Source organism: Nerophis lumbriciformis, linkage group LG13 (genome assembly GCF_033978685.3).
Source record: "Nerophis lumbriciformis linkage group LG13, RoL_Nlum_v2.1, whole genome shotgun sequence".
Taxonomy (NCBI): Eukaryota; Metazoa; Chordata; class Actinopteri; order Syngnathiformes; family Syngnathidae; genus Nerophis; species Nerophis lumbriciformis.
Genome location: NC_084560.2, coordinates 5,502,302 through 5,518,360, shown reverse-complemented (window position 1 = coordinate 5,518,360; position 16,059 = coordinate 5,502,302). Strand labels below are relative to the sequence as shown.

The 16,059-nt window shown below is 37.4% G+C and overlaps 1 protein-coding gene across 1 annotated transcript in view; it reads right to left on the bottom strand.

Annotated features, from left to right (window-relative positions):
- The window catches only part of LOC133613886 (voltage-gated inwardly rectifying potassium channel KCNH7-like), a 193,329-nt gene that overhangs the window by 20,535 nt on the left and 156,735 nt on the right, over positions 1-16,059 (bottom strand). The window contains exons 10-13 of the mRNA XM_061971768.1: positions 8,930-9,135; positions 6,440-6,518; positions 6,217-6,372; positions 2,182-2,338 (exon numbers count right to left, since the gene is read on the bottom strand). Coding sequence (XP_061827752.1) covers positions 2,182-2,338; positions 6,217-6,372; positions 6,440-6,518; positions 8,930-9,135 — 598 coding nt within the window. The remainder of the gene's footprint in view (positions 1-2,181; positions 2,339-6,216; positions 6,373-6,439; positions 6,519-8,929; positions 9,136-16,059) is intronic.

Sequence of the window (16,059 nt, the reverse complement as noted above, 5' to 3'; positions counted from 1 at the left end):
ACGCCCCACATACCTGTTCAAACTTACATGGATACGTTTACGCCCCACATACCTGTCGTTACGTTTACGCCCCACATACCTGTCCAAATGTACATCGATACGTTTACGCCCCACATTCCTGTCGTTACGTTTATGCCCCACATACCTGTCATTACGTTTCCGGCCCACATACCTGTCGTTACATTTACACCCCGCATACCTGTTGTTACGTTTACACCCCACATACCTGTTGTTACGTTTACGCCCCACATACCTGTTCTTACGTTTACGCCCCACATACCTGTTGAAACGTACATGGATACGTATACGCCCCACATACCTGTTGTTACGTTTACGCCTCACATACCTGTTGAAACGTACATGGATACGCTTACGCCCCACATACTTGTTGAAATGTACATGGATACAATTACGCCCCACATAACTGTCGTTATGTTTACGGTCCACATACCTGTTGAAACGTTTTTTGATACGTTTACGCCCCACATACCTGTTGTTACATTAACGCCCCACATACCTGTTCTTACGTTTACGCCCCACATACCTGTTGAAATGTACATGGATACGTTTACGCCCCACATACCTGTTGAAACGTACATGGATACGTTTACGCCCCACATACTTGTTGAAATGTACATGGATACAATTACGCCCCACATAACTGTCGTTATGTTTACGGTCCACATACCTGTTGAAACGTACATTGATACGTTTACGCCCCACATACCTGTTGTTACATTAACGCCCCACATACCTGTTGTTACGTTTACGCCCCACATACCTGTTCAAACTTACATGGATACGTTTACGCCCCACATACCTGTCGTTACGTTTACGCCCCACATACCTCTCCAAATGTACATGGATACGTTTACGCCCCACATTCCTGTCGTTACGTTTACGCCCCACATACCTGTCGTTACGTTTACGCCCCACATACCTGTCGTTACGTTTACACCCCACATAGCTGTTGTTACGTTTACGCCCCACATACCCGTCATTACCTTTACACCCCACATAGCTGTTGTTACGTTTACGCCCCACATACACGTCGTTACGTTAATGCCCCACATACCTGTCGTTACGTTTACGCCCCACATACCTGTTGTTACGTTTATGCCCCACATACCTGTTGTTACGTTTACGCCCCACATACCTGTCGTTACGTTTACGCCCCACATACCCGTCGTTACGTTTACGCCCCACATACCCGTCGTTACGTTAACGCCCCACATACCCGCCGTTACGTTTACGCCCCACATACCTGTCATTATGTTTACGCCCCACATACCTGTGGTTACGTTTACGCCCCACACACCTGTTGTTACGTTTACGCCCCACATACCTGTTGTTACGTTTACGCCCCACATACCCGTTGTTACGTTTACGCCCCACAAACCTGTGGTTACGTTTACGCCCCACATACCTGTTGTTACGTTTACGCCCCACATACCCGCCGTTACGTTTTCACCCCACATACCCGCCGTTACGTTTTCACCCCACATACCTATCGTTACGTTTACGCCCAACATACCTGTCGTTACGTTTACGCCCCACATACCTGTCGTTACGTTTACACCCCACATAGCTGTTGTTACGTTTACGCCCCACATACCCGTCATTACCTTTACACCCCACATAGCTGTTGTTACGTTTACGCCCCACATACCCGTCGTTACGTTAACGCCCCACATACCTGTCGTTGCGTTTACGCCTCACATACCTGTTGTTACGTTTACGCCCCTCATACCTGACGTTGCATTTACGCCCCACATACGTGTTGTTACGTTTACGCCCCACATACCCGCCGTTACGTTTTCACCCCACATACCCGCCGTTACGTTTTCACCCCACATACCTGTCGTTACGTTTACGCCCCACATACCTGTCGTTACGTTTACGCCCCACATACCCGCCGTTACGTTTTCACCCCACATACCCGCCGTTACGTTTTCACCCCACATACCTGTCGTTACGTTTACGCCCCACATACCCGCCGTTACGTTTACGCCCCACATACAGTACCTGTCGTTACATTTACGCCCACATACCCGTCGTTATGTCCCCCCCACACGCCCGTGATCCCGCCCCACACTCCCGTGGTCACGGCCCACACGTTCGTGGTCCCGCCCCACACGCCCGTGGTCCCGCCCCACACGCCCGAGGCCCCGCCCCACATACCTGCTGAGATGGTCCTGCAGCTGCGCCAGGCGCTGCTCCACCTCCCCGTAGGTGACCTCGCTGGCGGAGCGCTCGTCTTCTCTCAGGTCCTGCAAGATGGCCGCCTCCTCCAGGTGGTGGGCGGGCTTCTTGCACGCCCATTTGTCACAGCACAGATCTGCGGAGTCAGCAGTCGCATTCTTTACGTCGCACGTGCGACCCACCGGCAGAGAAAAGAGGCGCTCATTAAACGGGGCGTCATTAATCTCTCAGCGCTGCTGAGTGGACCTTCTCTGCCGCCATCCATCAGGACTTTTGTCCAAGCACAATTAGTGGTTATCTCAGCTGGACACTCTCCCATTACGTGTGTCAGGACCCGAATGGATGTCTGCTCCTTTGATTAGTCCTGCTGTAAAGATAGCAGGAAGCAGGAGTGGCTTTCTCCTGGACACACGTCCTCCCGTGACCTTGGCAGCCTTTCATCCATCGTATCAACAACACCCGGCACACCACCTCCTTCTCTTACATTATTTAGAAAAAGTGCTCGCTCGGACAAACGTGCCTCCACTCGCTTTTCAAAAGGAGTCCGAACCAACGGTTGCCATGGAAACTGGATTGTGTGCCAGGGTTTTTGTCCACACTCCCTGGTGGTCTACATCAGGGGTTCTCAACCTTTCCACTACGCAGGGGTCCGGGACCCCCACTCCATTAGTAATCATTAAAAGCGAAGCGGGCGTGTGAGAATTTTGGAAACGTTGTCGCTGCATAGCGAGGCTTCGCTAACAGGAGGGTCGCTAACTAGTAGCCTTAGCTACTAGCACAACGTTGTACCTTTTAGAATAATCAACAATAATAAAACATGTTTTATTTATTTCTATATTTTCATATGTAACAATATACAGTTTTATTTTATTTACAACAAAAAGTGTACTTCATTTAATTTTTTTGTTGTTGTCCTGTCCAACTACTCAGGCAAATGTTTTTCTGCACGTTTAATATATTTGTTTCACGTTTAATGTGTTTTTTTACAAGTTTAATGTGTGTTTTAATGGGTTTTTTTCACATATAATGTGTTTTTATGCACAATTAAAGTTTTTTTTTTTTAATGTTTAATATGTTTTTTTGCACGATTGTGTTTTTTTCACATTTAATATGGTTTTTTCACGCATAATATGTTTTTTTTATGTTTAATGTGTTTTTGGCACATTTAATATATTTTTTCACGTTTAATGTGTTTTATACACGTTTAATGTTTTTTTCACATTTAATGTCCTTTTTTATGTTTAATGAGTTTTTTTGCACGCTAAATATATATTTTTTCACATTTTATGTGTTTTTACACGTTTAATTTGTTTTTTTCACATTTAATGTGTTTTTTCACGTTTAATGTGTTTTTCATGTTTAATGTGTTTTTTCAAGTTTAATGTGTTTTTTTTTTACGTTTAGTGTTTTTTTCACGTTCAATGTGTTTTTCACGTTTAATGTGTTTTTCACGTTTAATATGTGTTTTTTCACGTTTAATATGTTTTTTTCACATTTAATATGTTTTTTTATGTTTAATGTGTTTTTTTACACGTTTAATGTTTTTTTCACGTTTAATGTCTTTTTTCTGTTTAATGTGTTTGTTTCATGTTTAATGTGTTTTTCACGTTTAATGTGTTTTTTTCATGTTTAATATGTTTTTTCCACGTTTAATGTGTTTTTCCTGTTTAATAAGTTTGTTTCATGTTTAATGTGTTTTTCACGTTTAATGTGTTTTTTTCATGTTTAATATGTTTTTTTTCAACGTTTAATGTGTTTTTTACACGTTTAATGAGTTTTTCACATTTAATGTGTTTTTTCACATTTAATGTGCTTTATGTATTTTTTTTGCACGTTTAGTATAGTTTTTTCAAGTTTAGTGTGTTTTGTACACATTTAATGTTTTTTTCATGTTTAATATGTTTTTTTTGACGTTTAATGTGTTTTTTTACACATGTAATATGTTTTTTTCACATTTAATGGGTTTTTTCACTTCTAATGTGTTTCTTTGCACGTTTAATGTGTTTTTTACATGTTTAATATGTTTTTTAACATTTAATGTGCTTTTTTATGTTTAATGTGTTTTTTTTTTCATGTTTAAATGATATATGATAAATGGGTTATACTTGTATAGCGCTTTTCTACCTTTAAGGTACTCAAAGCGCTTTGACACTATTTCCACATTTACCCATTCACACACACATTCACACACTGATGGCGGGAGCTGCCATGCAAGGTGCTAACCACCACCCATCAGGAGCAAGGGTGAAGTGTCTTGCTCAAGGACACAACGGACGTGACTCGGATGGTAGAAGCTGGGGATTGAACCAGAAACCCTCAGGTTGCAAGCACGGCCACTTTTTCACGTTTAATGTGTTTTTTTCTTGTTAAATTTTTTTTTTAACGTTTAATGTGTTTTTTTTACGTTTAATATGTTTTTTTCACGTTTAATATGTTTTTTTCATGTTTAATGTAATTTTCACGTTTAATATGTTTTTTTCATGTTTAATGTGTTTTTTTCTTGTTTAATTTTTTTTTAACGTTTAATGTGTTTTTTTTAACGTTTAATATGTTTTTTTCACGTTTAATATGTTTTTTTTTATGTTTAATGTGTTTTTTCCACGATTAAGTGTTTTTTCACGTTTAATAGATTTTTTCACATTTAATGTGTATTTTTCCACGTTTAATATGTTTTTTTTAATGTTTAATGTGTTTTATGCACGATTAATGTGTTTTTTCATGTTTAACGTGTTTTTTCATGGTTAATATGTTTTTTCCCCCAACGTTTAATGTGTTTTTACACGTTTAATGTGTTTTTTTCACATTTAATGGGTTTTTTCACATTTGTGTTTTTTGCACGAATAATGTGTTTTTTCACATTTAATATCTTGTTTTATGTTTAATGTGTTTTTTGCACTTTTAATATATTTTTTCACGTTTAATGTGTTTTTTACACGTTTAATGTTTTTTTCACATTTAATGTGCTTTTTTATGCTTAATGTTTTTTTTCACGTTTAATATATTTTTCCAAGTTTAAAGTGTTTTTACATGTTTAATACGTTTTTTTCATGTTTAATATGTTTTTTTGACGTTTAATGTGTTTTTTTACACATATAATATGTTTTTTTCACGTATAATGTTTTTTTTAAGTTTAATGTGTTTCTTTGCACGATTAATGTGTTTTTGTCATGTTTAATATATTTTTTCACATTTAATGTGCTTTTTTATGTTTAATGTGTTTTTTTGCATATTTAATATATTTTTTTCACGTTTAATGTTTTTTACACGTTTAATATGTTTTTTCAACGATTAATATGTTTTTTTTCACGTTTATTAGATTTTCTTCACATTTAATGTGTATTTTTCCACATTTAATATGTTTTTTTAATGTTTAATGTGTTTTTTGTACGATAAATGTGTTTTTTCATGTTTAATGTGTTTCTTTCACGTTTAATGTGTTTTTGTCTGTTTAATGTGTTTTTTTTGCACGTTCAATACATTTTTTTCCACGTTTAATGTGTTTTTACACCTTTAATGTGTTTTTACACCTTTAATGTGTTTTTTCACGTTCAATGTGTTTTTTCACGTTTAATATGTTTGTTCACGTTTAATGTCTTTCTTTTCACATTTAATATGTATTTTTTCAAATTGAATATGTTTTTTTACGTTTAATATGTTTTTTCACGTCTAATGTGTTTTTTCACTTTTAACATGTTTTTTCACGTGTAATGTGTTTTTTTCACGTTTGTTTAATGTGTTTTTTCTCATGCTTATTGTGTTTTCTTTCACCTTTAATATGTTTTTTTTTTACCATGTTGTTAAATAAAAAAAAATAATCTACTAGTAAAATTCATAAAAACATGGTGTAATAATAGTATTCACTGTTAGAAACGGCCCTTTGGGGCCAAACATAACTACGATGTGGCCCTTAGTGAAAACGACTTTGACACCTCTGGATTAATCAACAAATACGATTACTAGAATGATCGATAGGTGCAGCCATGCTAGCAAATGTTGTATTTTGGGTCAAAGTACCTTGGAAAGATGGACTTCTCCTCAAGTTGTCCGTGGTCTCGCTGTGTCCGAGAAGGTTGGAGTCCAGCACCGGGGTGCTCGGCGTGGAGGGACCTCGGACTTTCAGGCACAGGTTTGAGTCCCTTTCCAAGTGTGTGCTGACGTCATGGTCGTCCACTAGGGGGCAGCAACAACACCCGTCAGTCACTGAAGGTCAACTATTCCTGGGGATTCTTCCACTTACTTTCTGGCGTGAAGGAGATTCTTCTTTTCATGCTCCGAGTGCCCTCGTTGTCCGAGTCACAGCCCTGAGGACTGGGAGGCTGCGGAACATAGAATCGCTGTGATCTTCCACAAATGTAGGTATTGATGCGATACCAAGTAGTTCCAGGATCATACAATAAAATATAATACCTAATAAACCAATAATAATATGGTTAAGAAATACTGATATAAAGGGTAGGTGTCGCGCTGTTAACATGTTCTATCTACACTTCTGTTAAAATGTAATAATTACTTTTTCTTCTCTTCTTTGATACCACACATTAGTTTTGGATGATACCACACATTTAGATATCGATCCGATACCAAGTAGTTACAGGATCATACATTGGTCATATTCAAAGTCCTCATGTGCCCAGGGACGCATTTACTGACTTTATAAACATAATATGAATTTTCAAAAAAGGAAAAAAGTATATCGATAATCATAGTCGTATCGACTAGATATGCTCTTGTACTTGGTATCATTACAGTGGATGTCAGGTGTAGATCCACCCATGGCGTTGTTTACATTGCCGGTGAGCTATTGCATTCTCCTACGGTGTGTAGTGAAGCATGTTTAGATATTCATCGTCCTCGTTTTTTCTCACGTTTAATGTTTTTTTTGTTTTTAAGGTGTTTTTACACGTTTAATATGTTTTTTCACATTCAATGTGTTTTTTCACGTTTAATGTTTTTTTTCACGTTTAATGTGTTTTTAACATTTAATGTTTTTTTCACGGTTAATATGTTTTTTTTCCAAGGTTAATATGTTTTTTTCTCACGTTTAATGTGTTTTTTCTCAAGTTGAATGTTTTTTGTGTTTAAGGTGTTTTTTCACGTTTAGTATGTTTTTTCATGCTTAATGTGTTTTTTTCACGTTCAATGTTTTTTTTCACGTTCAATGTGTTTTTTACGTTTAATTTGTTTTTTTGCACGATTAATGTGTTTTTTTCACGTTCAATGTGTTTTTTCACGTTCAATGTGTTTTTTTACGTTCAATGTGTTTTTTCACGTTTAATTTGTTTTTTGCACGATTAATGTGTTTTTTTCACGTTTAATATGTTTGTTCAAGTTTAATATGTTTTTTTCACGTTTAATGTGTTTTTTCACGTTTAATGTTTTTTTTCATGTTTAATATGTTTTTTCACGTTTAATGTGTTTTTTTTCAAGTTGAATGTGTTTTTTCATGTTTAATGTGCTTTTTCTCACATTGAATGTTTTTTGTGTTTAAGGTGTTTTTTTACGTTTAGTATGTTTTTTCATGTTTTTTTTTTTTTTTCACGTTTAATATGTTTTTTTTTACGTTCAATGTGTTTTTTCACGTTTAATTTGTTTTTTTGCACAATTAATGTGTTTTTTTCACGTTTAATGTGTTTTTTCACGTTTAATGTTTTTTTTTCATGTTTAATATGTTTTTTCACGTTTAATGTGTTTTTTTTCAAGTTGAATGTGTTTTTTCATGTTTAATGTGCTTTTTCTCACATTGAATGTTTTTTGTGTTTAAGGTGTTTTTTACGTTTAGTATGTTTTTTCATGTTTAATGTTTTTTTTTTCACGTTTAATATGTTTTTTTTACGTTCAATGTGTTTTTTCACGTTTAATTTGGTTTTTTTGCACAATTAATGTGTTTTTTTCACGTTTAATATGTTTTTTTCAAGTTCAATGTGTTTTTTTCACGTGCAATGTGTTTTTTTATGTTCAATGTGTTTTTTCACGTTTAATTTGTTTTTTTGCACGATTAATGTGTTTTTTCAAGTTTAATATGTTTTTTCCACGTTTAATGTGTTTTTTCACGTTTAATGTTTTTTTTTCATGTTTAATATGTTTTTTCACGTTTAATGTGTTTTTTGACATTGAATATGTTTTTTTCACGTTTAATGTGTTTTTTGACATTGAATATGTTTTTTTCACGTTTAATATGTTTTTTTCACGCTTAATATGCTAGTATAACATATAATATATAATATGCTAAAATAATATATAATATAATGCTACTTGTAAGGCCAGGTTTAGAAGTAGCTAAAACACTGCGGGTGGACGTTAGCCGCTAGCTAGCTAGCCATGTCTTAAAGCACCTCTTCCTGAGGGTGTTTCAGTGTTATAACTTCACCTTTATCTTGACTTTTTACACCAAAATGCGTCCATTCTCCCTTTTCTGTCTACAAACTGTGTCTGCTTGTAAGTACTCTGTGTGTGTGCGCTGACCAACATGCTCCTCTGCTCCTAAAACCAGCAATGTGATGCGTCAAGCCCGTGTAAAAAAGAAAGAAGAAGAGAACCGGTACTTTTTGGAGGCGGTATTGTACCGAATATGATTCATTAGTACCGTGGTACTATACTAGTACGACCCTAGTCAGAATACTTGAATTGACACAAATATTACTCTATTATTCTGTAGATGTACTTTTGTTGTGGTTGTGTGTTCATGGTATACATCATGGCTGCCATGACAACAACACCCCATATTTACCCTGGCAGACTCGTCTCGCAGGTTGAAGGTGAGCTCCAGGTTGGCGAAGAAGTAGTCAGCAAACTCAGGGTACATGTCCAACACCTCCAGCAGGTCCTCCCGCTGGATGGTGCTCAGGTCGCAGTAACTCAGGGCTCGCACGTCAGCGTTGGACTTGCCGGGCTTGGCGAACAGGTGGATCATCTCTCCAAAAATGTCGTTTTTACCTGGTTGGGAACACACACACACGCACACACACACACACACACACACACACACATCAATGGGCATACACAAACACGCACACATGAACACACACACACACACACACACACACACACACACAAACACACACATTTTTAGTACACTTTATTGTACTTATTGCATTCATTGTACTTATTACACTTATTACCCTTTTGCACTTATTGCACTTATGGTACTTATTACACTTATTGCACCTATTGCACTTATTACAGTTATTGTACTTATTACACTTATTACGTTATTGTACTTATTGCACTTATTGGACTTATTGCACTTATTGTACTTATTGCATTTATTGCATTTATTGCAGTTACTGTACTTATCGCACTTATTGCACTTATTGCACTTATTTCACTTAATGCATTTTCCCCCTATTGTACTTATTGCAATTATTGGGCTTAATGCACTTATTGCACGTATTGTACTTATTGCAATTATTGCGCTTAATGCACTTATTGCACTTATTGTACTTATTGCAATTATTGCACTGAATGCACTTCTTGTACTTATTGCACTTCTTGTACTAAATGTATTTTTGCACTTAATGCACCCATTGTACTTATTGTATGTATTGCATTTAATGTACTTAATGCACGTGTTGCACTTAAAGTACTTATTGCAATTATTGCACTTATTGTATTTATTGTACTAAATGTATTTATTACACTTAATGTACCTATTGTATTTATTGTATGTATTGCACCTAATGTACTTAATGCACACATTGCACTTAAAGTACTTATTGCAATTATTGCACTTATTGTACTAATTGTACTAAATGAATTTATTGCACTAATTGCACTTAATGTACCTATTGTACTTATTGTACGTATTGCACCTATTGCACTTAATGTACTTAATGCACGTATTGCACTTAAAGTACTTATTGTACTTATTGCAATTATTGCACTTAATGCACTTATTGTACTTATTGTATTACATTTATTTATTGCACTTAATGTACCTATTGTACTTGTTGTACATATTGCACCTATTGTACTTAGTTTACTTAATGCACATATTGCACTTAAAGTACTTATTGCAATTATTGCACTTATTGTACTTATTGCAATTATTGTATTAATTGTATTTATTGCATTTAATGTACTTATCGCACTTATTGCACTTATTTCACTTAATGCATTTTCCCCCTATTGTACTTATTGCAATTATTGGGCTTAATGCACTTATTGCACGTATTGTACTTATTGCAATTATTGTACTTATTGCAATTATTGCGCTTAATGCACTTATTGTACTTATTACACTTATTGCACCTATTGCACTTATTACAGTTATTGTACTTATTACACATATTACAGTTATTGTACTTATTACACTTATTACGTTATTGTACTTATTGCACTTATTGGACTTATTGCACTTATTGCACTTATTGCATTTATTGCATTTATTGCAGTTACTGTACTTATCGCACTTATTGCACTTATTTCACTTAATGCATTTCCCCCCTATTGTACTTATTGCAATTATTGTGCTTAATGCACTTATTGCACGTATTGTACTTATTGCAATTATTGAACTTATTGCGCTTAATGCACTTATTGCACGTATTGTACTTAATGCAATTAGTGCATTTAATGCACTTATTGTACTTATTGTACTAAATGTATTTTTTGCACTTATTGCACTTAATGTACCAATTATACTTATTGTATGTATTGCACTTAAAGTACTTATTGCAATTATTGCACTTATTGCAATTATTGCACTTATTGTATTTATTGTACTTATTGTACTAAATGTATTTATTACACTTAATGTACCTATTGTACTTGTTGTACGTATTGCACCTAATGTACTTAATGCACATATTACACTTAAAGTACTTATTGCAATTATTGCACTTATTGTACTAATTGTACTAAATTAATTTATTGCACTAATTGCACTTAATGTACCTATTGTACTTATTGTACGTATTGCACCTATTGCACTTAATGTACTTAATGCACGTATTGCACTTATTGTACTAAATTAATTTATTGCACTAATTGCACTTAATGTACCTATTGTTCTTATTGTACGTATTGCACCTATTGCACTTAATGTACTTAATGCACGTATTGCACTTAAAGTACTTATAGCAATTAATGCACTTATTGTACTTATTGCAATTATTGTACTTAATGCACTTATTGTACTTATTGTATTACATTTATTTATTGCACTTAATGTACCTATTGTACTTGTTGTACATATTGCACCTATTGTACTTAGTTTACTTAATGCACATATTGCACTTAAAGTACTTTTTGCAATTATTGCACTTATTGTACTTATTGCAATTATTGTATTAATTGTATTTATTGCATTTAATGTACCTATTGTACTTATTGTACGTATTACACTTATTGCACTTAATGTACTAATTGCACTTAAAGTACTTATTGCACTTATTGTACTTAATGCACTTATTGTACTTATTGCACTTAATGTACTTATTGAGGTTGTGCACATATCGTACATGTCGGTAATGTCATGTATTGTCATGATAATGGATTCATAAATTGCTAAAAAAAAAGTTGATAATTCTGCATAATAATTTCACAGTAACATGAAGTAGACTTAAAGTAGTGTATACTAGTATTAATAAAGTATACTAGTACTAATAAAGTATACTAGTACTAATAAAGTATTGCAGTACTGATGAATTAAAACAGGTATTATAGTGTCTTTGACAAAAAGTGGTACATAGTGTTTTCATGGACATGATGGCGCTGTGGTGGCTTTGCTGCTGATATGAGCCGAGGTGGCTGTGAGTCAACACACACACACGCAGCACTGGCAAGCACAAACAGTGTGGAGACAGAAGAGGGAGAATGAACATATTTTGTCTTCAAAACTACGATAAAGTTGAAGCTATAAACACTGAAGCGCTGCTGTGCAATTGTGCTTTAAGACATAGCTAGCTAACGTCCCTCCACAGTGTTTTAACTACTACTTCTGAATGACTAATCCCAGTCTCCATGGCGACGAATAAAGTTTATTGCAAGTAGCATTATCACTGGAGGACGAGGACTAGCTAAATATGCTTCACTACACACCGTAGGAAGATACAATAGCTCACCGCTAACAGCAAGCTAGCGCTCCTCAATGTAAACAAATGGGTGGATCTATACATATATCTACTGTAACGATACCAAGTACACGTGCGAGTACCAAAATATTGTTATATACAATAATTATTTATGTTGTTATTATCACGTAATTATACAATAACTATTTATATTATTACACTGAATATACAATAATTATTTATGGTATATTTATAGCTATATTTACTCCTGCTCTTTGACCATCTTTTTCAGACATTTACTCCTGCTCTTTGACAATATTTTTCAGACATTTACTCGTGCTCTTTGACCATCTTTTTCAGATATCAAGTCCTGCTTTTTGACCATCTTTTTCAGATATTTACTCATGCTCTTTGACCGTCTTTTTCAGATATTTACTCTTGCTCTTTGACCATCTTTTTAAGACATTTACTCGTGCTCTTTGACCGTCTTTTTCAGATATTTACTCTTGCTCTTTGACCATCTTTTTAAGACATTTACTCGTGCTCTTCGACCATCTTTTTCAGATATTTACTCGTGCTCTTTGACCATCTTTTTCAGATATATAGTCCTGTTCTTTGACCATCTTTTTCAGATATTGACTCATGCTCTTTGACCATCTTTTTCAGATATTTACTCCTGCTCTTTGACCATCTTTTTCAGATATTTACTGGTGCTCTTTGACCATCTTTTTCAAATATTTAGTCCTGCTCTTTGACCATCTTTTACAGATATTTACTTGTGTCAGGAGAAACACCATCCAACGTACCGAACACAAAATAAAGTGTACATATAGATTTTAATAAGTCAAAGGTCATATGCATCCACGATTGTGTTCTCCATCAAGACGATTGGAGAAAACAGCGTGGAAGAAGAAGAAGAAGAAGAAGAAGAAAAAGAAGAAGAAGAAGAAGAAGAAGAAGAAGAAGAAGAAGAAGAAGAAGAAGAAGAAGAAAAAGAAGAAGAAGAAGAAGAAGAAGAAGAAGAAGAAGACGTCTTTGCGTCGTCCTCCCGACAACTTAAGTTTTTTATTTATTTTAGTCCTAATTTGCTTCCTAAATGCAAAGTTTTTGCACGCAACAGTGAGATATAACAGAGATGCACTTCTGGACATGGGAGGAGCTCACCACTTATAGTCGGACAGACTTCAAGTTTCTGCTACGACGAGACCCAGCTACACCAAAACAACAACAAGGCGGCAAGGCAAGAGAGCGGTGCTACATGCTAGGCTAAAGTCTGAGAGAATGCTGTGCTCTTATTTTTATGGAAACCTGGCTTTCGGACAGCATCCCACACTCTGCTATCCAGCTAGCAACGCACTCAGTCTCAGGTTTAAGACGCCCCGATGCAAGATGGCGCCAGTATGTGCTTTGGCCTGCCGTCTCTCGCTGTCAGCTCTGTTCGTTTTTGTGTTTTTTGCGTCTATTTTCGTCTCTGTCAGCTCACTGCTTGTGTATGACCGCCAAACACTGTTGGATCTTTGCCCCTCTCCCACTGATATGATCAACTTCGACGTTGGTTTTTCGACGTCCCAGTCAGCTTTTTCACCTGGCCGGATTCCTGCCTTCCTTTCCCGCCCCCTGGCTCCTCTCCCCCGGCGGAAGCGTCTCCGGCGCCGCGGTAAACGTGGCGGCCAGCTGGTGAAAGTTAGGGCACTCCTGGCCCGGCTTCCCGTGGCTCCCCGAAGGAGGAATGGTGCGGTATCCGGTCTCCTCCTGCACCCACGCTCGCTCGATCCTATCGGCTCCTGGCTGGTTCCTATCGTTGGTTTGGAGGAAGAAGCTTGCCGTCGTCGCTCCTGCTGTCCCCGCCCCCGGAGGCGCGGGGTGGATCACCGCCACCTGCGGGCTGTGTGTCGGGCCCCACCCGGATTAATTGCGGCCTTGGACGTGCTGGCCCCCGCCAGGTTCGGTCTTGTGAACGCAAGATCTTTGACAAACAAAACTTTTATCCTGAAGGATTTCTTCACTTCCCGCGGACTGGACTTCCTCTGTGTGACGGAGACATGGCTGAGAGCCGGTGAGTCCGCCCCTCTTAATGAACTTCTGCCTCCGGAGTGTTCCTACTTTAATTCCCCACGGCCGTCCGGTCGAAAAGGAGGAGGATTAGCAGTCGTTTTTAAAAATGACTTTAAATGCCGTCAGATCCGCCTACAATCCTCCTTTTCAAGCTTCAAACTGTGCATGTTTGAACTGGGTCTTTCTGATGTCGTCCTGTGTGCCGTCATCTATCGACCACCCAAGTACCACAAAGACTTTATAACTGACTTTTCTGAATTTCTGGCTGAAATCCTGCCCAAATATGATCGTGTCCTTATTGTGGGTGATTTTAATATTCACACCTGCTGTCCAGATGAGCCGCTTTCCAGGAGCTTCCTGAATATAATCGACTCATTTAACTTTGTACAGTCTGTGTGTGGTTCTACACATGAACGCGGGCATACACTCGATTTAGTGCTCTCGTATGGTTTGTGTGTTTTTAATTTGGACATTTACGACGCTGTGTTCTCTGATCACATGCCGATCCTGTTTGATATTGCCACGCAGTGTCCAGTTAAATTGTGCGCACCGCCCCAACGCTCTCGCATGTTTAATTCTTCGTCTCCTGCTCGGTTCTCCTCTATTTTTTCGACTCTTTGTGATGATAATTCTGCAGCATCTGTGTGTCTGAATACTGAAGAGTTGGTTTCTGGGTTCAACTCTATCTGTTTACAAACACTGGACACGATCGCGCCTTTCAAATGCCGCCGCGCTAAAGCCACGCCTCAGCCCTGGTTGAATGACGTCACTCGGGCTGCCAGGCGCGTATGTAGAAGAGCAGAGAGAAAATGGAAAAAAGACAGGCTGCATGTGTCCTTTGCCATTTTTAAAGAAAGCCTGTTTTCCTTTCAGATGACTGTAAAAGCAGAAATGAATATATATCTATCTCAGATTATATCTTCTAACTGTAACAACCCCAGAGTTCTGTTTAAAACTATTAACACTGTCATTGATGCTCCCAAATCTGCTGGTTTTGATGCTTCTTTTGAATTCTGTGAAAATTGTCTCCATTTTTTCACTGACAAAATTGTGTCAACTAGAGCCAGTCTATCTCAGCCTTCATATGACCCTTCTGTTCCCCTGCATTTCTCTTCTGTTTTCCATCAGTTTGAGCCGGTGTCCTTTTCTTTTTTAAGTGACACAGTTAGTCATATGAAGCCCTCTGGTTCTCCTGCAGATGCCCTCCCACCTCGCCTGTTTAAGGAGGTACTTGCTACTATTGGATCAAGTGTCCTTAACATTATCAATAGTAGCCTCTCTTCTGGAATAGTTCCAGTAGAGTTTAAACATGCAGTGGTACGACCTCTACTTAAAAAACCCAGCCTCGACCCCTCTCTCCTCTCTAACTTCAGACCTATCTCTAATCTTCCATACATTTCCAAAATATTAGAGAAGGTTGTCTACAGTCAGTTGTTGCCCTTCTTAGAGGATAATGGTATCACTGAGCTGTTCCAGTCCGGTTTTAAAGCCCTCCACAGCACAGAGTCAGCGCTTCTAAAAGTTTTTAACGATATCCTCCTGTCCACTGATTCTGGTAAATATGTTGTCCTGGTGCTTTTAGATCTGTCTGCTGCGTTCCACACCGTCGACCACGCCACCTTAATCACTCGTCTTGAGAACTGTGTGGGCATTAAGGGCGCCGCCCTCAACTGGTTCCGGTCGTACCTAACCGACAGGAGTTTTTGTGTAAAAGTAGACAGTTTTATGTCGTCCACAGCTCCTTTACCACATGGGGTCCCCCAGGGCTCAATCCTTGCCCCAATTTTATTTG